The sequence below is a fragment of the Gorilla gorilla genome, chromosome 20, assembly GCF_029281585.2.
Source record: "Gorilla gorilla gorilla isolate KB3781 chromosome 20, NHGRI_mGorGor1-v2.1_pri, whole genome shotgun sequence".
In the NCBI taxonomy this organism is placed as follows: Eukaryota; Metazoa; Chordata; class Mammalia; order Primates; family Hominidae; genus Gorilla; species Gorilla gorilla.
In genome coordinates this window covers 69,672,612-69,696,779 of record NC_073244.2, presented here as the reverse complement: position 1 = coordinate 69,696,779, position 24,168 = coordinate 69,672,612, and the positions used below count along the sequence as shown (strand labels likewise).

General features: G+C 46.8%; 2 protein-coding genes across 9 annotated transcripts; one reads left to right on the top strand and one right to left on the bottom strand.

Annotated features, from left to right (window-relative positions):
• Window positions 1-1,293: 1,293 nt before the first annotated feature.
• Window positions 1,294-11,488, bottom strand: ZIK1 (zinc finger protein interacting with K protein 1). Of its 6 annotated transcripts, none has more exons than XM_019015822.4 (4): window positions 10,793-11,488; window positions 10,192-10,230; window positions 6,510-6,636; window positions 1,294-5,168 (listed from the first exon to the last, which is right to left on the bottom strand). In XM_019015822.4, exons 1-4 carry the CDS (start codon window positions 10,823-10,825, stop codon window positions 3,904-3,906), a joined length of 1,464 nt encoding a protein of 487 aa, XP_018871367.1. In that variant the 5' UTR covers window positions 10,826-11,488; the 3' UTR covers window positions 1,294-3,903. The 6 variants fall into 6 exon arrangements, with proteins under 6 accessions (XP_018871367.1, XP_055226760.1, XP_018871368.1 ...); XM_055370785.2 differs by having other exon boundaries at window positions 6,510-6,594; XM_019015823.4 differs by having other exon boundaries at window positions 10,570-11,486.
• A 4,677-nt stretch (window positions 11,489-16,165) lies between these two features.
• Window positions 16,166-23,639, top strand: ZNF416 (zinc finger protein 416). Of its 3 annotated transcripts, none has more exons than XM_004061550.5 (4): window positions 16,166-16,531; window positions 17,105-17,146; window positions 19,276-19,402; window positions 21,504-23,639. In XM_004061550.5, the coding sequence occupies exons 1-4, from the start codon at window positions 16,499-16,501 to the stop codon at window positions 23,084-23,086; spliced, it is 1,785 nt and encodes a 594-aa protein (XP_004061598.2). In that variant the 5' UTR covers window positions 16,166-16,498; the 3' UTR covers window positions 23,087-23,639. The 3 variants fall into 3 exon arrangements, with proteins under 3 accessions (XP_004061598.2, XP_055226757.1, XP_055226758.1); XM_055370782.2 differs by having other exon boundaries at window positions 16,220-16,284; XM_055370783.2 differs by lacking the exons at window positions 16,166-16,531; window positions 19,276-19,402 and having other exon boundaries at window positions 17,102-17,146.
• Window positions 23,640-24,168: the final 529 nt, after the last annotated feature.

Sequence of the window (24,168 nt, the reverse complement as noted above, 5' to 3'; positions counted from 1 at the left end):
AAGGGCAGGTGGAAACTTATGGTTTCAAGTATATATTAAAATAGAAATTGTATACTTTAAATATGCAGAATTTAAGACAACTAGATTTCACTTCAGCCACTTTTAAAAACACAAGTAATAAATACTCAAAAGTCACTTCTTAATCATTTTACTGTTTTACTCTTATATATACATTGTTCTATAGTGAGCAGGTGTATGAAAATCTATCCCAAAGGCCAACGAAGCTGAAAGGCCAAAGAAGGAGAAAGAGGCCAAATTGTTTTCAGAAACATTTCATAGGGACTCATGAACAGAAGTGATGTCTTGTGCAGCTGTGAGACAATGGATCCCTGCATCTGCCCTCCAGAAGGCAGTTTCCTTTACATCCTTTATAGGACCCTTTTTGTAGTGGTCAACAAGGCTGGAGTTTTTTGTTTGTTTGTTTGTTTGTTTTTCTAGACGGAGTCTTGCTCTGTTGCCAGGCTGGAGTGCAATGGCGTGATCTCGGCTCACTGCAACCTCCACCTCCTGGATTCAAGTGATTCTCCTGCCTCAGCCTCCCAAGTAGCTGGGATTACAGGCACCCGTGAGCCACCACAACCGGCTAATTTTTCTATTTTTAGTAGAGATGGGATTTCACCATGTTAGCCAGGATGGTCTCCATTTCCTGACCTCGTGATCTGCCCACCTTGGCCTCCCAAAGTGTTGGGATTACAGGCATGAGCCAACACGCCCGGCCTGGAGTTTTTAGGGTAAAACGTGCAGCTGTTCACGTCTTCAGACTTTCTTGCCAAGACTCATGACCATTGGGGGAGAGAAGCATTTTGATGATATCTATGCTACTGCTTCAGAACATAGGTGACCATGACAGCTTCACTTCAAGATGGCATCAGTCTTGCCACACCACAGGCTGTATGGTTCCTACATACATGTTCTTCAGGTTATCTGTGGCTACTGTATTGGCATGGTGAAAGTAGAATACAATGGTGTGACGCTACCCACTTCTTCTCAATTCATGTTCAGTGACATTATTTTGACACCTTGTAATTGGCCATGGTGGGAGTATTTTACCAGGGAAATTGGCAAATATTAAAAACCAGGGCTTATTTGTTTCATTGAATGGTTAGACCTAAGAAAGTGATGGAGAATTTGTCAATGAAGGTAGTGTTTCAGGTATATAGTGTCTGTAGTTGTTACACTGTGAATAGACCAAAAAACTGAGAAAATATTTTCCCAGTATTTGAAAACAATTTTATCATTTAGCAAATAAGTGCATCACATTACTGAAGAATGAGTAAAGTTTCAACATAAGTCTTTGTTATACGTCTATTTATTAATGAAAAAGTATCACCAACATCCATTTAAAAATAAGCAAGACATTAATAAACATTCTTCCAAAGAGGATATACAGGTGGCAACTAGATACAAGATGTTCAAATGTTCAATACCATAAAATACCAGAAAAATGCAATAAAATCACAGACAGATGCTATTATACAGCTATTAAAACAACTAAAATTAAAAAGACTAACCATACCAAGTATGGCAAGAATGTAGAGAAATAAGAAGGTTCACATACTGTTGATGAGAATGCAAATGGTACAGTTAGGTTATAGTCTGGCCGTGTCTTTAAAAGTGATGCATTCACGTACACTGTACTACTGACACAGGAGAAATAAAGCATTTCTGCATATTAAGAGTTATATGCCTATGTTCATAGTAGCATTATTTGCAACAGCCCAAAACTGGAAAGCATCCAACTGTTTATCCAAATTGTGACATATCCACAGACTATTTCTCAGCAATACAAATGAACTATTCACATAAGCAATATTGATAAATCTTAAAAGTAATTGTGCATCAGCTGGTGTGGTGGCTTACGCCTGTAATCCCAGCACTTCAGGAGGCTGAGGCGGGCGGATCACGAGGTCAAGAGATCAAGACCATCCTGGCAAACATGGTAAAACCACATCTCTACTAAAAATACAAAAATTAGTTGGGCGTGGTAGTGCATGCCTGTAGTCCTAGCTTCTCAGGAGGCTGAGGCAGGAGAATCGCTGGAACCCAGGAGGAGGTTGGAGTGAGCCAAGATCGTGCCACTGCACTCCAGCCTGGTGACAGAGTGAGACTCCATCTCAAAAAAAAAAAAAAAAAATTGTGCATCATCAGGAAAAATGGAGTATTTTACGTTTCAATTCACATAAAATCCTAGAAAACACAAACTATTCTCCTGTAGGGAAAGTAAATGACAGGACTCCTGAAGGCCTGGAAAGTACACGCAGAGATTGTAAAACAGCAAGAGGTGAATCATGAATATGTTCATGATCATGATTATGATGGTTTCACAGGCTTGTATGACAAACTCTTCAAATTATACACCAACAATGGATGTAAACTATGGCATGTCACTTACACATCAAGAAAGTTTGTAAAACGTTTCAAAATAAAGTATCTGATCACCCAACTTTCAGAAACCAGAATGCCTAGCAATCTCATGTTGACTGCACTCTCTCTTCAGGCCTGGGGAAGGGCAACCATGAGTCCCTCCATGCAGGAAATGTTGGCAAGCAATGAAGGCTGTGGCAATTTGAGACAACAGCAACACTGGTGGAAATCACAAGAGCTATCAATACATCCCTGGCCTATAGGACTTCTGTTATCTTTATCCTCCTTTTTCTGCCTCTACAGCAATGCACTTGAGGTGAACAACCTAGAAAACCAACAAGAATTAAAAAATAAAACCCTTTAATTATTTTTGCTGAAAATAACCTCAGCTATTGGACATACACAGATTTCTAGGTCCTATGACTGCTCAAAGCCACAGTCACAGGAAGATTTGTAAATGTACTTTTATAAGAGGCACATTCCAACTAGTTTGCTACAGTACACACAGTACAGAAATACCCAGGTATTTCTGTACCAATTACAGTTCACATGTGACTCCCGTTGTCTTCTGTGTGACATTGGCCTATGGAATGTTTGATATCAGGGCGTGTCTCCTTATAGAACCCCATGAAAAGCTTCTCAGCAGCACTGGGCATCATATGACATCCTCTGGACACAATGGAATAAAATTGTCCTATTCCCTGAAGCACACGTGCTTGTCGTAACAGCTGGCCTCTCCTCAGGATGACCTCTAGTCTCACAGAAAGAATAGGGATCCAGGCCACAAATTAGAATAACCAAAACCTTGCATTTTTTCCTAGGAGATTTTAGGTAGCAAAGCAAGTATGACCAAAACCAGAATTAGAATTACTCTGTCATCTTACTTTCCTGCAGAGGCCCACAAAAGCCATCCATTCCTTCATATAGAGTTGAAGTCTATCTCCCAGCCACCCCACACAGTAAACAGAACCCCAAGACTACAGGTAGATTCAAATATAAGGCTTTTATTAGTGCACAAACTGGAGCAATGTGAGGCAGCCATTCACCACGTGGTGACTTGGAGGCTGGAAGAATGACCAAGTGTCATGTGAGACCAAGAATTTACATGAAGGGAATCCTTGCACATAAGTGTCCAGCAGAACCAAGGCTGGGCCCTCCTGACCAAAACTGGGTCACACGTATGCTGTGATCAGTCAGAAAAAAGAATGAATTTTCTCTAAAGGCTTAGATTGCTCAAGATTTCCTCCAAAGACTTAAGAGAACACACAGATGTCTGCCTTGTCTTAGCACATAGGGGTGACCAATGCCCACTGTGCAAGGTGGTAGAGGGTAGATGGTTTCTACCAGAGAAACAAGGAAGAATGAGGTTCAACTTCAGGCAGATGGCTCCCTCACCAAGGCTCTCTACTGCTACAATACTACAGAGACAGCACTTTCCCTGTAGGTCTAAGGCTCTACTTAAGTGTGGACTTTCAGGAGCTAAATGATGATAGATCTTGAGTTGAAGGCGCTTCCACATTTGCTGCATTCATGAGGCCTCTATGTGTTATGACATTTTTGGTGATGTATGAGGCTGGAGCATTGGCTAAAGGAATTCCCACATTTGTTGCACTCATAAGGCCTTTCTCCAGTGTGAACCACTTGGTGTTGAATGAGACCAGACTTTTGGCTAAAGGACTTTCCACACTGGCCACACTCATAAGGCCTTGCTCCAGTATGAATTCTCCGGTGTTGAATAAGGATGGAGCTTTGACTAAAGGATTTCCCACAGTCACCACACTTATAAGGCCTTTCTCCAGTGTGAACTCTCTGGTGTTTAATGAGGGTAGCTTTTTGACTAAAGGATTTCCCACACTGGCCACACTTATAAGGCTTTGCTCCAGTGTGAATTCTTCGGTGTTGATTAAGAATGGCACTTTGACTAAAGGAATTCCCACATTCACCACACTTATAAGGCCTTTCTCCAGTGTGAACTCTTTGGTGTTTAACAAGGGTGGCTTTTTGGCTAAAGGATTTCCCACACTGGCTACACTCATAAGGCCTTGCTCCAGTGTGTATTTTCTGGTGGTCAACAAGGCTGGAATTTTGTCTAAATAATTTTCCACATTCACTGCACTCATAAGGCCTTTCTCCGGTGTGGATTCTCCGATGATCATTCAGGTGGGAGGTTTGGCTAAAGAATTTTCCACATTCATTGCACTCCCAAGGCCTTTCTCCAGTATGGACTCTCTGGTGCTGAACAAGTGAGTACTTGCCACGGAAGGCTTTCCCACATTTGCTACACTCATAAAGCTTTTTTCCAGTGTAGACTCTTGGATGGTAAACAGGAGTGTGTTTGTGCCTGGAAGCCTTCCCACATTCACCTGACTTGTAATGACTTTTTTGACTGCGAATGTCCTCCCCACATTCAGTAATTGTGCTGGGTTTCTTGCCTCCAGGAAAGACCAGGGACCTCAGAAGCCCCAACATGGCTGGAAGGTCCTTTCCAACCTCCCATTTGCGAAAGGGCTTCAATGACATACAGAATAGGCAGCACTTCACATATGAGGCTCTGTCCATGTCCCTCTTCAAGGATTTCTTTGCACTGTGATGCTTCTGGTGCTGGTGATGGTTTGTACATTCTCCAACCAAGTATGGTTTCTGCCCAGGGAGATCAGCTAGATGCAAAATATCTTTCAGGACTGGGACACACATCTCACAGGATTGAGTCTTCTGTGTGGATGAACCTGCCTTTGACTGTGACACTCCTACAGAAACATTCTGGTCAGAAGGTGTCTCTTCATCCTCTGTTCCATGGCCACAACCTGAAAGCAGAGAACCGCTGATGAAATATACATTGACTATGCTGAGAGCAAGAAGCCCCATTACACACATACCAAACAAATGATTCACCAGGTTTGTTTTGAGGATAATGGAGCTGGGGGCAAGTTGAGGAAGGGGTTGCTTTGCAATACTGGATCTCTAAAGATCACAGAATGAGGGAGGCCTCACCAAATAAAGGACACAAGGATGGGATGAAGGACAGGGAATGGCATTGCCTTCAAACCATTCCTCTACCAACAGCCTCAAAAATTATCCTTGAGTAGCCTTCCAATTCCTAAAACTCACCACATAGTCTTCAGGAGGACCTTGTCTGCTGGTGACACCTGCATGCTGTGCAGAAGGTTGACTGTGCCCAAGACCAGGAAAATACAATTGAAACTGAGTAGCAAGTGATATGATCACATATCTTCATGTGATCATATATACATACTTCATGAGACATTATGTGTGTGTCAATGTTGGAAAACATTGCAGAGGGAGCAGTGCAGAGAAGCAGATGATGCATGAAGATCAGAAAGGTGGAGGTAGCCAGGTGCTAGAAGTCACAGATAAAAATAATAAGAGAGAAAAGTGTCAAGTACTGAGAAGAAAATATAGAAATGAGATTTGGCCAGTGGCATGTGCACCCAAACAGTGGTGAAGACAGGACAGGCTCCTTATGTGATCGGAAAACAGCCCGGATATCATGCCCCCAACCAGTTGCCACTCAACAAGCCCAGGCCTTCTCTGAGACCATGTTCACCCTATAAAGCAACCAGGTTTCTCCGCACACCCTCAGTTGTCTAGCTATGTGGGACCTTCATGAAGCCAAGTCCTACCAGAAAGACAGAACATGTGAGTGATCAGCACTGATGCAGAACGACTCAGCACACAACAGCCCATGGGCAAGAAAGTTAATATCATTAAACAAACAAACAAACAAACTAGAAGGAGTGAGTAAGAAGCGCCCATTGTCCCCATAAGTATAGACAATGACAGTGACTACAATCATGACACAGGTAGCCATAAGAAAATGTCAGCTAGCAGATGGGGATGCAGGGAACTTGGGACACAAGGTGTCATGGATCTGAACACAGACACCCAGCCAAGAAGAGAGCAAGCAACAGAGATCCACTTGGCTGACTGAAGAACACCTGCTGCCCAGTGGCAGGTGTTCCCAGACCACTGGGCAGCAGGTGTTCCCAGACCACTGGGCAGCAGGTGTTAGGGCTACTCAGGCAGTGCACAGTGCTGGATCCCATAGCACATATCCCAAGAAAGTGGGGAAGTCAGCAAAAGACCATAGACAGACCAGGACACTGGAGTTGGTATTAGGGCCTTACCCAGTGAGGCTACAAGGGCAAAGTTCTCCAGCATCACTTCAAGGTACAGGAGTCTCTGAGCCTCATCAAGAAGTCCCCACTCGTCCTGTGAGAAGTAAATGGCGATGTCCTCAAAGGTCACACAGCCCTGTCATGATGGGGACAGGTCACTCCACAATCAACGCCTCCACAAGTTCATCCACCCATGCAATCATCCCCACCTTAAGGAAATACAGGCCCTGGTGACACAGATGCCCACTCTCTCTTCATGGTCCCAATGATCACTGTATCCTTCTACAGCACCAACCAGGAGGTGGGCAGGATGCACCACATCTAAACTTTGGGCCCAGTATGTAGGGGTGTATCCCTTCTTGTCAGGCAGTTCCCCAAGTCTTTCAGATAGTGCCTCCTAGACACAATCAAATGTGGCTTCACCTTTGACCCTTAAGTCCTCAATGCCAGGGGCCTGGGTCCTTCAGTTCACACTCCCTCTCCATGTACACATCATTCTTTGAACCATACTCGCTCAGTCTCACTCCCACGGCCACCTCCACCCCTCTGCCTGCCAAATTGAGACATCATCCAGTGCTACACAGACCTCTGATGGTTCCTACTGTCATAGACAGCCCCCAACCTGCTCTGAAGGGCTATCTTCCTGACTCTGTTCCTTGCTTCAACCTCAGCCACCAAGAATCACCTGATGTCAGACACCGATGGCCGTCCTCCACTTGTGCTGCACTTGATGTCCCCTCTTCAATCAACAACCTTCTTCTCACCTCTTAACCCTCATTCAAAATCAGTGGCCTCAGTGGCACAGACTCTCAGTGGCTCTCTACCTCCAACCTAATGACTCATACAGATGAACACTTGTACTCCTAAACTTATTCAACTGCTTGACTGACACCCTCCCCAGACTCACCAAGGGTCACAACAAATTCCTGGCGAGTTTTTACCATGGTGAATAAGCACTAGTCCTAGTGTTTTAGTCAGTTTGGGCTGCTAGCATAATACCACAAACTGGGTGGCTTATCAACAACAGAAATTTATTTCTCACAGATCTGCAGGCAGGAAGCCTGAGATCAGAGTGCCAGCATGGTCAGGTTCTGGTAGGGGCTCTTTCCAGGTTGCAGACCGCTGACTTCTTGTATCCTCACTTGTTGGAAAGAGCACTAGATAGTAGCTCTCTGGCCTCTTTGTTTAAGAGCACTCACTAATCCCATTCATTAGGGCTCCACCCTCATGACCTAATTATCTCCCAAAGGCCCAACCTCCAAATACCATCACACTGGAATTAGGGTTTAAGCATATGAATTTTGCAGGGACACAGTCCACTGTACCTGGCCTCAGTGTCATCTTCTACCAATTATTTCTTTATCTCCATGTCTGTCTTATGTCCCTAATGCCTTGGAAGCCTTGACCACTTATCAGATGATATGATTTGGCTGCGTCCCCACCCAAATCTCATCCTGAATTGTAGTTCCCACAATTCCCATGTCATGGGAGGGACCTGGTGAGAGGTAATCGAATCATAGGGGCAGGCCTTTCCCATGCTGTTCTCATGATAGTAAATAAGTCTCACAAGATTTGATGGTTTTATAAGGGGGGAGTTCCCCTGAACAAGTTCTCTCTTGTCTGCTGCCATGCAAGATATGCCTTTCACCCTCCACCATGATTGTCAGGCCTCCCCAGCCATGTGGAATCATGAGTCCATTAAATCTCTTTTTCCTTACAAATTATCTAGTCTCGAGCACATCTTTATCAACAGCATGATAATGGACTAATACAGTAAATCAGTATGAGTAAAGTGGGGCTGTGCTGTAAAGATAACTGAAAATGTGGAAGCAATTTTGGAACTGGGGAACAGGCAGAGGTTGGAACAGTTTGGAGGGCTCAGAAGAAGACAGGAAAATATGGGAAAGTCTGGAACTTCCTAGAGACTTGCTGTCTATCAGCAGTGTGAAAATGGACTAATACACCAGATCATCCTCTTTCCTACAATCTTCCCATGACCACTTTTCTCTCACAACTGTTTGTGATGCTCACCACCTCTACCACGTGTCCAAGCATGAGACACAGTCATAGCCCCAACCTTTCCTTTTCTGTTTTTTTGTTTTGTTTTGTTTTTGAGATGGAGTCTCACTCTGTCACCCAGGCTGGAGTGCAGTGGCGTGATCTTGGCTCACTGCAACCTCCGCCTCCTGGGCTCAAGCAATTCTCCTGCCTCAGCCTCCCTAGTAGCTGGGATTACAGGTGCCTGCCACCATGCCTGGCTAATTTTTGTATTTTTAGTGGAGACGGAGTTTCACCATGTTGGCCAAGCTGGTCTAGAACTCCTGACCTCAAGTGATCCGCCTGCCTCGGCCTCCCAAAGTGCTGGGATTACAGGTGTGAGCCACCACACCCAGCCCTTTCCTGCATTATAAATAGCATTATCTTCATGACCAGGATTACCCACTCCTAATTGTGACCCATAGCTACTCTGGGCCAAACACTGGCCACCACCTTTTGGATTTCTCCATCTTAAACCACTTCCAGAATTCTAGATGTACATGGACAGCTACTCACCTGATGTCTCCATATATCATTCTTTGGAATATCTCAGACTATGATAATAGCTAAAGACAAAACTCCTGTTATCCTTAATGAAAATTAATTGGCTGGGCATGGTGGCTCACGCCTGTAATCCCAGCACTTTGGGAGGCCAAGACAGGTGGATCACCTGAGGTCAGGAGTTTGAGACCAGCCTGGCCAACATGGTGAAACCCTGTCTCTACTAAAGATACAAAAAAAAAAAAAAAAAAAAAATTCGCTGGGCATGGTAGCACGGTAGCATGTGCCTGTAGTCCCAACTACTCAGGAGGCTGAGGCAGGAGGATTGCTTGAACCCGGGAGATGGAGGTTGCAATGAGCCGAGATCGAGCCACTGCACTCCAGCCTGAGTGACAGAGTGAGACTGTCTAAAAATAGACAAATAAATAAATAAAATAAAAATAAAATCAATCCTATTACATGCTATTTGATGGAGATTCCATCCTTCCAGATGCTAAATTCAAAATGCCTGGAGTAATGCTTGACCAGTATCTCTTACCCTCAAAATCTGAAAATGCAAGCAGGCCTAATTAAAATTCTGACCCAGAATCCAGCCACTTCTTCTACCTTCACAGCCACCACACTGGTCTGGTGAAGCCACTATCAAAACTCACCTTGGCCACTGCAGTAGCCTCCTCCCTGATCTTTCTATCGCCTCCATCACACCCACAGAGTATTCTCTATGCTGCATTAACAGTGAACCTGATGAGACCAGTGTCAGATAACCTCCGTTCTCTTCTCTAAACCTCCCATTGTTCTCATCACCTCCAGAAAAAACACCCAATTTCTCAGAGCCATTCCAGGCCTGAGTCCTGCCCTGCTGCTCTGAGTTCCCATGAGAAAGAAAGGAGAGTTGTGTTTCCCTGAATCAGCTCAGCTTCACTGCCAACTTTACACATTATTGTACGTAGGCGGGGCAACCTTTCACACCTCATTCCATTGTCTGCCAGCAATAAGAACGTCTACAAATAACCATCAGTCTAGAATCAGGATGTCAAGCTTCGAGTTTGTGAAGAGTCCTTAGGTCAAAGAACTGGATGGTGGCAAAAAGATCCATGAAAAAACCCCAGGATGGGGCCAGGACCAGTGAGGGCCTGGGACACCCTCCACTCACCTTTGTGAGGTCCATATGTGTTTCTGGAGATACAGTAACCTGTGGAAAGCCAAAGATCATGAAAGGCAGGTGACCATACAGGGCTCTACGGATTCAGGCTTCCCTGGATTCCTGTCCAGGCCAGAGCCAGGTGGACTGAGGATGCCTGCATTATTTCCGAGCCTCAGCGTTCCAGTCCTCAGTGCCAACTCTTAGCAACTGTGGGACCTCGCACAAGAACTCAACCTCCCTGTGCCTCTGTGTTATTCCATTCTATTCTAGTCTAACTCCATGAGGTTTTTGGAAAACTTCGAAAGACCTAACTCAGACCATATGCCGCTTCTGTACACAACCCTCCACGGCTCCTAGCATCCTAAGAATTGAGGGAAAACTCCTCACCTTGGCACTCCAGGTATGAACCTTCTTCACTGTGTCTCCAAGAGTTTAGAAACGCTGGTCCCTTTGCCTGTCACCCTCTTCCGTGCCCCATCACCCAAGTTCTGGAAATAGGGACCCCACCCACGAGCCCCCACTGTACTGGACATGAGGATCTCGACCGTAGTGACCCAAGAAGGCACTAATTTGGGGATGGAGGGTGAGGCCCAGTAGAGGCAGCGCTCACCTGAGTCGGGGCCCTCAGCGCGGCCGCAGCCATCGGAGTCTGTGGGCAGAGCGGGGCCGGGACCCGACAGCTACGGGCGCAGGGACCTAGGCAAAGCCGTCAACCCCGCCGCCGCCGACCCTTAGAACCCCCACTGTTCAGCGGGAGGACCCCTCCCCTCGCGCCTTCCGACTGTCGCCAAACAAAGCGCTCCCAAAGCTCTGACGGTCTGGATGCACCCAAGCGCTGCAAAAATGACCGCCACTGAAGTGATACCGGAAGTCCCTCCCCGACCCATTGGTCCCAAAGCGGAAACGACCCTTTTCTCAGCGCGGATTGGCTCAGCATCCCTGCGGCTGGAGACAAAACCTTCTGGGTTCTGTAGTCCCCGCTGGTCCCCAGGGCTGAGGGAAGGATGCTGCCGCCCAGCGTCACCTCAAACAAAAGCCAAGCGGCCGCGCTGGGGGCGCAGGGAAATGGCGTCGCCACAATGCAGGAGAGGGCTGGGCCTTGTCGCTCCTTAAACAGGCCGCTGGTCGATTTCTGTGGTCCCGTCGCGGCTGAGCGCCCACGTGATTAGAAGCATTGATTCAGGCTCAGGAAGCTGAGACCAGATCCACACCGACGCGTATTCCACACGTATTCGACGCTCCTGCGGGAGCAAAGGAGCCTCGTCCCCCTCCCTTGCGGGGTCAAGGCGTTCGAGGCCGTGCCGGGGCCAAGGCTATTCTGTGAAAGACAGGAGCGACGTAGGTGTCGCGCTGTGGGCACGTGTCCCGGGAGGCCACGTGGGGGCCGCGCCCCCGGCTGCTCCTGCTCTGACCTAAGCCCTTTGACTGTACCCAGAGGCGGGAGGCGGGGCCAAGACGTCCCATGGGAAGGGGTTCTCCGTAGCTTCACCCCGGGGGACGTCTCCTCCAGGGGGTCCGGGCGAGCTGGGAAGGCCCCAGAGCCGCCGAGGAAAGCGCCTCTGCTTCCCTGAGTCCCCTCCTGGGTCTGGGAGCCGTTCCTGCGTTTTCTGACGCCCTCTCCACCGCCCCTCGGCTGAGAACTGGGTCCAGATGAGCCTTGGACCCCGTTGAAGACGTCTCCTACCTCATCTCCCACACCTGCTGGGACCATCTCCAACCGCCCTCAGGGCAGTAGGGAGGTAGGCGGGTTCCCAGGGCACCCCAAGCGGTGGCGTACAGTGGTAGGAACAAGGCCTCTGGAGCCCAAGAATGGGATTTAGTCCCCGAGGGGAAGTCCATGCTCTGCCTTACAGCGGCTGGTATGGGCTTCTGGGGGCACCCTGAGACTCGGCCTGTAGGGATACTCATAATGGCCTCCATGAAGGTGCAGGTTTAACCACTGGACCAGTCTCATCTGGCCATCCTCTGTTGGTAACATAATGTCCAGTTATTTTGCAGGCACAGAGCTAAAGAGTTGCAAGTTACACAGCTAGAGAAATGTGCAGAAAAGAAAATGTCAGGCCCAGCGCGGTGGCTCACACCTGTAATCCAAGCACATTGGGAGGCTGAGGTGGAAGGATCACTTGGGCAACATAGCCAGACCCCGTCTCTACAAAAACTAAAAAATTACCCGAGTATGGTGGTGCACCTGTAATCCTAGCTACTTAGGATGCTGAGGTGGGAGGATCGCTTGAGCCCAGGAGATCGCGGTTACAGTGAGTTATGATTATGCCACTGCACTCCAGCCTGGGCAACGAAGCCAGACCCTGTCTCAATAAATAAATAAGTAAGTAAATAAATAAATAAAAAGAAAAGAGAAAAGAAAAGAAAACATTGACCCAACACTCGGAGCTGAAGTCTCACCTACCAGACTCCACCCTGTCACCACAGGAAACCAAAATATCAGGCTATGGCTGGAACCCAAGTGCTGAAACACTTCCGAAAGCAAGGGGTCTGTTGTCTCTGAATGTTGGGTGATAACACCCCCATCCCCGCCTTGCCATCAATAGATTTGTTTGAAGTCCTTCCAATCAAAATCCACCCTTCCAGTGCTTACCAACCTGTCCTTCCTAATCCTTAAAAGCTGCCCCAACCCCCATATTGGGGAGACAGATTTGAGCTGGACTCCTGTCTTCTTGTTTGTCGACTTGCAATAAAGGTTTGCTTTTCTCAAAAACCTGGTGCCATGGCATTGGCTTCTGTGTGCGTCGGACAGCAACCCTTTTCCTTATTAACACTGGCACCCTCTAGGTGACACGGTTGTGCACGTCATTACCCTCTGGTCCCAGAGGCCAGCAGCCCCCACAATGGCCACCTAACACCTGCCCTCACCCTCACTGTCCTTTCAGAGTTGCCACATCAGATCAAACATGGCTCCCCAAACTTCAAGCATGTGTGTCCATCTAGGCATAGAACTAGCGGAATTGCCTGGATAACTTGGGGAGGAGGGATAGCCTAGTTCGGAAAACCTGCTCTGTGTGGCATGCCCAGGGGACAAATGACCCACCTACTCCTGAGGCCCAGTCCTTCAGGGAGAAGCCCAGCCAGAGATGAGGGAGGCTGCCAGTGGTCACAAAGCAGTAATAAATTCCATCTATGGCTAAACTTATGTGAGACCAACAGTCAATAAGTACCTAAAGAGAAAGCTGAAAAAACATTGAAGATAGAGTGCAAGAAAGTGTGAAGCCCTTAGGATGTGGATGGGTTGTTTTGTGTTTTCTTTCTGTGTTTGTCTATTTGGCACAGCTATTCAAGTATAGCTTGGCAGCGTCATTCATATAGTCCACTAACTTCTATTACTGTTCACCCAGTTAATCCCAAGGGATACCACAGGTGTGGGGAGTGTTGACCTCAAGGACCATGACATCTAGCAAGGGACTGAAGATAGTGGAGGCCAGCTCCATCTGCAGGTAGAACATTCCAGAGGGCCCAGGTTTAGCTCCATCCTGTCTTTATTTTTTTGATTTCTTATCTTTAGTCTCTTTAGGGGTACATAGTAGGTGTATATATTTATGAGTTATATGGTGTAGTTTGATACAGGCACACAGTGTGTAATAATCACATTGGGATAAATGGTATTCATCACCTCAAGCATTTATCATTTCTTTGTGTTATAAGCATTCCAGTTATACTTTTAGTTATGTTTAATCCTTTTTTTTTTTTTTTTTTTTTTGAGATGAAGTCTTGCTCTGTTGCCCAGGCTGGAGTGCAGTGGCGCGATCTCAGCTCTCTGCAAGCAACGCCTCCCGGGTTAATGCCATTCTCCTGCCTCAGCCTCCTTAGTAGCTGGGACTACAGGTGCCCACGACCACGCCCGGCTAATTTTTTGTATTTTTAGAGATTTATTTTAGAGATTTGATTTTAGAGATGGGGTTTCACCGTGTTAGTCAGGATGGTCTCGATCTCCTGACCTTGTGATCTGCCCACCTCGGCCTCCCAAACTGCTGGGATTACAGGCGTGAGCCACCATGCCCGGTGAGTTATGTTTAATTCTACAATAGATTATTGTTGACTGTAGTCACCTTGTTGTGCTATCAAATACTATGTCTTATTCCTTCTATCTGACTATATTTTTGCACCCATTAACTATCCCCACTTTCCCTTCCATTTCTGCTATCCTTCTCAGCCTCTGGTAGCCATCCTTCTAAGCTTAATCTCTGGGAGTTCAATTGTTTAAATTTTTAGCTCCCACAAATAAGTGAGAACATGTGAAGTTTGTCTTTCTGTGCCTGGCTTATTTTACTTAACATAATTTCCTCCAATTTCACCCATCTTCTTGCAATTGATGGGATCTCATTCTTTTTTATGGCTAAATACTACTCCATTGTGTATATGCATCACATTTTCTTTATCCATTTATCTATGGACAGTTAGGTAGCTTCCAAATCTTGGCTGTTGTGAATAGTGATGCAGGTAAACATGGGAGTGCAGATCTCTATTAGATATACTGATTTCTTTTCTGGGGGGTATAAACTGTATCATATGGTAATTCTATTTTTACTTTTGTGGGGAACCTCCAAACTGTTCCCCATAGTGGCTTTACTAATTTACACTCCCACCAACAGCGTATGAAGTTTCCCTTTCCTCTCTGTCCTGGCCAGCATTCATTATTGCCTGTCTTTTGCATAAAAGTCATTTTAACTAGAGTGAGATGATATCTCATTGTAGTTTTGATTTGCATTTTTATAGTGATCAATGATGTTAAGCACGTTTTCATCTACCTGCTTGCCATTTATCTGTCTTTTAAAATTTTTAGTTTTATGAGTACATAGTATGTATGTATATTTATGGGATACATGAGATATTGTGATACAGGCATACAATGTGTAATAATCATATCAGGGTACACAAGCATTTGCATTTATCATTTCTTTGTGTTACAAACATTCTAGTTATAATACTCTTTTAGTTGTTTTTAATGTACAATAAATTACTGTTGACTGTAGTCTCCCTACTGTGCTATCAAATACTAGATCTTATTCATTCTACCCTGTCTTAAGGAGGCCTTGGTAGCCATGCTGAGGTTATGGGGTGCTGCTTCCAAAACCAAAAGTATTATGGGCAGCTGGTATGAAGGATCATAGGCTTATGGTCTGTGAGATCCTGTATGTTTAAGAAAGCCCAGTCTTATGGCCAGTAATTACTGTTTCAATGGTGTATAGCATGAGGCTGAAAGAGACAGTTTCCTGCATTGGAAGCTTTTACTCAACAAATGGCCGTTGTATGTGGTTCAGAGATTCCAAGAGGCATGAGAAGTGTAAACCAAAAATAAAATTCCCAGCCCCCCAACCATCTGAATGCATCCTTTCTCTTGGCCAAGGGCATTCCAAAGTTAATCTGAAAAACTAGTTCAGGACGTGATGGGAAGTGAGGGTCAGACTTGCCCTCCTCCCCTTGGAATTCAGGCACAACTGACCAGCATTAACATTAAAACAGAGATTTTAAGACTTCTTGTAGCAATAAGACAGTGAATTCCAGCCTGATTGTAGTATAGCATTACATGACAGATAGCAGGCCCTGAAAGGAATTGAAGTATTTTACTCTAAACTTTATTTATTTGACATATTTTGAAGAGGCCCTGAAAAGGTGTGTCTTGTGGAATCTGCATTTTGCAGAGAATCCCCTTTCCTCTCCAGGGTTTTTTTATTTTCATGATCCAGGAAAGAATTAACAGAGTCTGGCACCTTTCAAAGTCTGATAGGAAACATTTACAATCTATTCCCTCTGAAGCCTGCTGCGTGAAAGCTTCATCTGCTTAATAAGAACCTTGGTCTCTACAACCTCTTATCTTAACCCAGACACTCCCTTCAGTGGGTATGGGACTGCGGAAATCGGCCAGCGGCCCCTTTAAGGAGCAGTAAGTCCCTGTCTCGCTCTTGGTGTCGCGCCTTTTCCTAGCGCCCTCCGCGGGCCGCTTAGCCCTTGTTCCGGGTGAATCTCAGGGAGGGCACCGGAACCCTGGGCTTCTGAGAAGTACATTACCCATAATGCCGAGCGCCAAGCTGCAAAGACACGGAGCCAATCAACGTTCAGGAACGGACCTGTCTCCGTTTGTTGCATACGGTAAGGCGGAACTTCCGGCACCGCTCCGAGATGGTAATTTTGGTGGTTCTCTACTTCGGCCCACGCCGCCTGAGTTAGAAACGCTGCCTCCGGCACAGAGCGGGGGTAGCCCCGCTGCACATCAGCCGGTGGGTCGCTGGCGCTGGTGGCAGCCGTGCCTGGGTTCCCGCCCCGGGTCGCCCGCCGCTCCCGGCCCCGCTCCGCTCACAATCCGATGGCGGCGGCCGTGCTTAGGGATTCGACTTCGGTGAGTGCTGCGTCCCCCGGGCCTCACCTGCCCTCTCCGCCGGAAATCCAACACCCTGCATGAGGGGTGCCTGCTTGCGTCCCTGCAGCCCGGCCCCAGAGTCCAGGACTATGTGGCCCTCGCGGGTGGGGCTCCCATTTACAAGCCTGGTGTCGTGGGCTGTGGAGGGTGTGGCAGGCGGAGGGGCCGGTTTCTGTGAATCTTGCTGGGACGATTGAGCCAGTAGCTTTCACGCCCGAATGGCAAAATGAGGCTCTTTCTTTTCAAGACGCTGAGAGCCATGGGTGGTTGTGAACAGACGAGGCACATGGTCTGAGTTAGACTTTTCAAATTTTTTCTAAAGTTACTTAGAGTTGGAACAGCCTGGAAGGGGGATAACACCGAGGCACAGGGAAGTTGAGTCCTTGTGCAAGGTCCCACAGCAGGTAAGAGTCACACGGAACTGAGGAGCAATAATAATTTAGTCATCACCAAGTCACCTGGCTCCAGGGCTGCGCAGGGAAACAAGGAGGCATGAGCCCATGGAGCTTCCACCGTAGTTACCTGCCTCTCATAGCCTTCCTCTTCCCGCAGGTTCCCATGACTGCAGAAGCTAAACTTATGGGCTTTACACAGGTGAGTGGAGAGTGTTTCGGGCCCTCACTGATGCTGACCCCAGTGTTTGTCTCTGAGATTGTGTTCTGGGACTCTTCTCTTGGCACTCTTTGGGTCCTTGGTTCTAGGAATCCTGAACAAACATCAATCCCAGGGTCATACATCCAGGCTGGAAGCTGGTATAGAATGGTTCCTATTGCTGGGAACCAGTAAAGTAAGGTGTGGAACGTTGTCTCAGGCTTAGATACCAGATGAGCAAGTGCTTGAAGGTCAGGCTGAGCTGGTTTAGGAAACTACAGCTGTTTTCTTTCTCATGGGAACTGAAAGCTGGGATGCAGGAATCAGACAAAAAATAGCTGTCAGTTGTCGGGTGTTTCTTCTGGAGTGTGTGATGAGCAATGACAGTTTGGGGGCAGAGGAGGTATGTGATCTGATCCAGGTCTCATCAGGTTCCCTGTGTGTGGCCAAGCTGAGAGAACAGGCTGAGTGTGAGGTATGAGATAGGAAGATAGTGAAGAAGGCTGCTGCAGTAGTCCAGGTGAGTGTTACTGGTGGCTGGACTTGTGTGGTGGCTGTGGAGGTGGTAGTTGGATTTTAGATCAGTTTTTTTAAGTAGGGAAGCCTGGATTTTGAGATAGAAAAGTAGGATTTAGGGGTAAAAGCGAGGTGTTTGGGTTTAGCAGCTGGAAATATGGGAGCTCCACTAGCGAGGATTGTAAAGTTGGTAGTAAAGTCAGTTATCTCTAGAGATAATCAGAAATTTTGATATGGACCATCTTTATTTTTAAAATTTTTTAATAAAAATCATCATCTGAACATGGCCCAATGGGACATCTTTTAGAGTCTGAGATGTTTCAGAGAACAGTTAGTTTAGACATGAAGTGGATAGTTTATCCTACAGGACTAGAACTGTGTTGAGGGATTCAGGATAGAGACATTTAAAAGGTGGTGGCCACTACTTGCCTAGGGGTATAGCTTGGGACACAATTAGGAGGTGGAATCGTGATCACTTTGGTAATGCTATTACCAGCCCAGGGAAGGAAGGTTGGGGGTCACTACTGGCTCTTCTGCTTGGGGACATGGTTGGTCATGGTGGGAATCACAAAGACAGGTATGGGAGAGAGGTGGCTATGGTAGGGTGTGAGAGCAAGGATGATCTGGCAAGTGGCCAAGGATCTAGGAGAAGAGTGGGCATGAGATCAATGCTTGGAAGTAATTGAGACAAGATGACACTGAGACCAGAACTAGTGCTTACTCAGCACTCTGGATATATCTACCAGGGTTTTGTGGTAACCCTTGAGGTGTCAGGAATTTCAGGGAGGTGGATAAGTTGAGGGGCACAGGTGGTCATCTGGGAGTTATTGGGCCTGAGGTGTGGGGGTCCCCTGGGGCAGACTTTGAATGAGGGTTAGCAGGAGAGGAAGGCTGTGACTTAAGAGAGGACATCAAGTGCAGCACTAGTGCAAGAGGGCCATCGGTGTCAGATCCCCAGGTATTTCTGGGTGACTGAGGATGTAGAAAGGGACAGGGTCAGGCAGGGAGGCCTTCAGAGCAGGGGCTCTGAAGGGCTGCCTTTGGCAGTGGGGACCATTCAGCCTGAGTGGCACCGGACCTCATTTCAGTTTGCCAAGCACTTTCTGAATGTTGCATTCCAAGTATCGTGGGGATGCCAGAGAGATGCCTATGGTGTGGGGCAACAGGGTGGAAATAGCCGTGGGAGTGAGATTGTTTGAGAGAGTGTGTGCTTCAAAGAGTGATGTGCATATGGAGAGGAAGTGTGAACTGAACAACCCATGGCCATGGCATTGAGGATATAAGAATGATGGCAAATCTCATCATTGTTTGTATGTGAGTGGCATAATTTTGGAAACCCCAGGAGAACTGTCTGACAAGACAAAATCCAGCCCTATATGCTAGACCCAGAGTTTAAAATGGCATTTCCTGGCCCACCTGCCTGTTGGTGCTGTGGGAAGACACAGTGATGACGGGACCATGAGGAGAGGGCAGGAATCAGTGCCACCAGGGCTTGGTATCTCCTCTGAGGTGGGGCTTAGGTATGGGGATGAGCAGGGGAAGGATGTGTGGGGGGCATGAACTTGGGGTCCTAGGAGAGAATCTGATCATGGAAAGATCTATCCCCATCATGGCAGGGCTGTGTGACCTTTGAGGACGTGGCCATTTACTTCTCCCAGGAAGAATGGGGGCTCCTTGATGAGGCTCAGAGGCTCCTGTACCGCGATGTGATGCTGGAGAACTTTGCACTTATAACTGCGCTGGGTAAGGCCCTCACACCCACTCTCGTGTCCTGGTCTTCGTCTATCCTCTTTTTCCTCAGAGGCAGCTCTGCCGGACCGTGGGCTTTGCTGACTTCCCCACTGTCTTGGCATATGTGCTGTGGTGTAAGGAATGAAATCATTGCACTCCTTAATCAGCCCTGACATTTGCTGTCCCAAAACGCACAGGGATGGGTCTGGCTATTAGGTGTCTTGAGTCAGCCTAATGCATCTCCGTTTACTTCTTCACTTCCTCTTTGGGTGGCTGTGTCCATATTCATGGTACTTTGTGTCTCAAATTCTGCCTCCTAGATGACATTTCCTTTGACTACCTGTGTTAGGAATTTGCAGAATTTTCCTCATCAGTATTTACATGGACCATGAGCTGTGGTTGCCAGAACCTCCTTCAAGGATCTGTGTGATATTAATTTTCTTTCTTGTGTTCTCAAGGCTGCTGACTTGCTCTGGGCCACTGCAGGATACTCACCTGTCCCAGCTTTCCCTTAGGACTTGCTTCATTCAGGTCCCAAGTAGTGGCACATCTAGAGGTGGTGGGAAAGCCCTGGTTGTTGGAAAGGGTGAAGATGGGAATATGGCTTCAGAAGAAGCCTGGCCTCAGTCAGTGGCACCTGGGTGAGGACATGGCATCCAGCCTGTTTTCTAATCTTACCAGGAATTTGCCCTGTGTCATCCAGAGTTTGGTGCTAATGCCACTGGACACATCTCATTTCTATGTTTTCTTCCTCTTCCTTGACACTTTGCTGGCTTATTGCTTCATCTGGGACATCCGGCCTCGTGCTGCCCCCATCTTTCTGCCCTCCATGTGTCACCAGTTTCTCTGCACTGCCCCCCCAGCATGTTTTCCAACACTGACCCATTCACGATATGTTGTGAGTTGTGCACATGCCAATTAAATATTTCTTGAACACAAGATCGCAATTGGAATCTCCCACTCACTTCCAATTGCATTATCTTGGGCCTGAATAATGCCAGCTTTCAGCACAGCATACACGTGCCACCAGCTGACAAGATCTTGCCACAGGATTTGGCAAAAGAATAGATTGGAGACCCTGCCTCTCCTTATGTACTGTACCCCATTCTTACGTCCTGTGTTTGGTGAGGCCTCCCCATTTTGTGATCTTTAGAGGCCCACTACTGCCAAGCAGCCTCTTTCTTATCCTGCTTTCAGTTCCTCAATATTGCTTCAAAGCAATACTGTGAATTCATTCCTTGATGTATATGTGAAGGTGCTTCCCATTTCCTGTTATGTACCCACAGGATTTTAACTAATGGAGGTAGTAGAGTGCCAATACAAAGAGGTTAATGTCAGTGACATAGGAATTTATCACCTGCAGTAGCAAGAGCATGTGAACACCATGCATGCCATGCAGGGCCACATGAGGAAGTGCTCAGTGGTCAGAAGGTAGAAGCAAGAGAGGAGGGAAAATATTAAGCCACCGCCTTTATTGGGGTTTCTGCAGGTAACACAAGACATAATAAACAGTTTAGGATTGGGTAATTTGAGTAGTTTGCTTTGGGGCAAAGGGGCTCACTAGGCGTAGTTGTCTCCTGCCTGACCTTGGGATGACTAGAGCAGAGGAATATTAGCTCCTGAAGCATCCAAGTCACATAGAAAATGTGATTGGGAGTATGGACTCTGGATTGATTGTGTATTTGTTATGCTCCTTGCTGAGCCCTTTGCTATCTCTTAAGAGTTGGCTCACTCTGGAAGCACCATTCTCTCCCCAGCCAGCAATGTTTTTTATTTTGTTTTGTTTTGTTTTTGAGACAGTTTCGCTTTGTCTCCCAGGCTGGAGTGCAGTGGTGCGATCTGGGCTCACTGCAACCTCTGCCTCCCGGATTCAAGCAATTCTTGTGCCTCAGCCTCTTGAGTAGCACCCACCACCATGCCTGGATAATTTTTTGTATTTTTAGTAGAGCCAGGGTTTCACCATATTGCCCAGACTGGTATCGAACTCCTGAGCTCAGGCCAGCAAAGTTTTTAAGATGTCAGAACGCCAATTATTCAGAAAATAGTTTTTTAAATGACTAATACACTCCCATCATAGTCAACATGCATTTCATCAGTGTTTCTCTGCTTTCAGTTTGTTGGCATGGGATGGAGGATGAAGAGACATCTGAGCAAAGTGTTTCTGTAGAAGGAGTACCTCAGGTCAGGACTCCAGAGGCCAGTCCATCCACCCAGAAGATTCAATCCTGTGACATGTGTGTCCCATTCCTGACCGACATTTTGCACCTGACCGATTTGCCTGGGCAGGAACTATACTTGACTGGGGCATGTGCGGTCTTTCACCAGGACCAGAAGCATCATAGTGCAGAGAAACCCTTGGAAAGTGACATGGACAAGGCCTCATTTGTGCAGTGCTGCCTGTTCCATGAGTCAGGAATGCCTTTCACCAGCAGTGAGGTTGGGAAGGACTTCCTAGCCCCATTGGGCATTCTTCAGCCTCAAGCTATTGCTAACTATGAGAAGCCAAACAAAATCAGCAAATGTGAGGAGGCCTTTCATGTTGGAATAAGTCATTACAAGTGGAGTCAGTGCAGGAGAGAGTCCAGCCACAAACACACTTTTTTTCACCCTAGAGTCTGCACTGGAAAAAGGCTTTATGAATCTAGCAAATGTGGGAAAGCCTGCTGCTGTGAGTGCTCCCTTGTTCAGCTCCAAAGAGTCCACCCTGGAGAAAGGCCTTATGAGTGCAGTGAATGTGGGAAATCTTTTAGCCAAACCTCTCATCTGAATGATCATCGGAGAATCCACACTGGAGAAAGGCCTTATGTGTGTGGTCAGTGTGGGAAATCATTTAGCCAAAGAGCCACCCTCATTAAACATCACAGAGTTCACACTGGAGAAAGGCCTTACGAGTGTGGTGAATGTGGGAAATCTTTTAGCCAAAGTTCCAACCTTATTGAACATTGCAGAATTCACACTGGAGAAAGGCCTTATGAGTGTGATGAATGTGGAAAAGCCTTTGGGTCCAAATCCACTCTTGTTCGACACCAGAGAACTCACACAGGAGAAAAGCCATATGAGTGTGGTGAATGTGGGAAATTATTCAGACAAAGCTTCAGCCTTGTTGTACACCAGAGAATTCACACTACAGCAAGGCCTTATGAGTGTGGCCAGTGTGGGAAATCATTTAGCCTAAAGTGTGGCCTCATTCAGCACCAGTTAATTCACAGTGGAGCTAGGCCCTTTGAGTGTGATGAGTGCGGAAAATCCTTTAGCCAAAGAACCACCCTCAATAAACACCACAAAGTTCACACTGCAGAAAGGTCTTATGTATGTGGGGAATGTGGGAAAGCTTTTATGTTCAAATCTAAACTTGTTAGGCACCAGAGAACTCACACTGGAGAAAGGCCTTTTGAGTGCAGTGAATGTGGGAAATTTTTTAGACAAAGCTATACCCTCGTTGAACACCAGAAAATTCACACTGGATTAAGGCCTTACGACTGTGGACAGTGCGGGAAATCCTTTATCCAAAAGTCTAGCCTCATTCAACACCAAGTGGTTCACACAGGAGAAAGGCCATATGAGTGTGGCAAATGTGGGAAGTCCTTTACACAACACTCTGGCCTCATTCTCCACCGAAAATCTCACACTGTGGAGAGGCCTCGTGACAGCAGCAAATGTGGAAAACCCTACAGCCCAAGATCTAACATTGTTTAACTCTTGAAACTCCAAACCTGAGAAAAGCCTTAGACCTGCAGGGAATGTGCCATGTCTTTCTTCAGTGTTATGGCTATAGAGAGCCTTTGTGAAGGAGCCGTCTGCCTAAAGTTAAACCTCATACTTCTAGACCTCCCGATGGGTCAGACTCCCATTAGTTCCAGGCATATGTGTCTTGCAGGAGCTCCTTTGCATGTTCTAAACTGCTGGAGGCCTTTGCCAGAGTTAAATCATTAGTCACCCTTGCATACTAAGGCGAGGCAGATACACCTGTGTTCTCCCAACCCTTGGAGGAAATTCCTTGAGCAGTCTGAGCCTTTAAGGGGAATTCCTTCCCTTTTCTGACTGATTACAGCATACATCTGACCAGTTTTGGCCAGAAGGGCCCAGCCTGGGTTCTGCTGGAAGCTGATGTGGAAGGCTTCCCTTCATGGAAATTCTTGTTCTCACACAACACTTGGTAGTTTTTCCAGCCTGCAAGTCACCACCTAGTAACTGGCTGCCTCACATTGCTCTGGTTTGTGTGGTAATAAAGGCCTTATTTTTAAATCTATGTGTGGTCTTAGGGTTTGGTTTACTGTGTGAGGTGGCTGGAAAACACATTTGGGCTCCTACATAAAGGAATGGACAGCTTTTGTGGGGCCCCAATGTTGCTGGTCTGTGCAGGAAAAGTAAAATGACAGTAGTTCTTGTTCTGGTTTTAGTCCACTTTGCCTTGCCGCTCAAGGCCTCCTAGGAAACAATGCAAGAATTTTGTTGTCCTAATTTATGGCCTGGATCCCTACACTTTCTCTGGACCAGAGGTCATCCTGAGGACAAGTCGGCTGTTATGACAGGCTCCTGTGCTTTAGGGAATAAGATGGATTTATTGCATTGTTCTACAGGCTGTAATGCCCAGCACTGTTGAGACGAAGCTTTTTCCCAGCTTCTGCAAAGGAACCTATGTGCCCTGATGCCCATGATTCCATAGATGGTGGTACTCAAGCTGATGGGAGCTAAGCATGGGACATAATTGGTACAGAAATTTTGGGTATGATTAATAGAAAGTGGAGGAGGTAGTAGCAAAACAAATGTGCCTGTGG

Bases quoted from the DNA above. Each gene is read 5' to 3' on its own strand.
- ZNF416 (XM_004061550.5), top strand. From the start codon at position 16,499: ATGGCGGCGGCCGTGCTTAGGGATTCGACTTCG. The intron at 17,147-19,275 runs GTGAGTGGAGAG...CCATCATGGCAG, and splicing joins AACTTATGGGCTTTACACAG to GGCTGTGTGACCTTTGAGGA. The intron at 19,403-21,503 runs GTAAGGCCCTCA...CTCTGCTTTCAG, and splicing joins TGCACTTATAACTGCGCTGG to TTTGTTGGCATGGGATGGAG.
- ZIK1 (XM_019015822.4), bottom strand. From the start codon at position 10,825: ATGGCTGCGGCCGCGCTGAGGGCCCCGACTCAG. The intron at 10,231-10,792 runs GTGAGCGCTGCC...GGCTTTCCACAG, and splicing joins CGCTGAGGGCCCCGACTCAG to GTTACTGTATCTCCAGAAAC. The intron at 6,637-10,191 runs GTGAGTGGAGGG...CCATCATGACAG, and splicing joins CACATATGGACCTCACAAAG to GGCTGTGTGACCTTTGAGGA.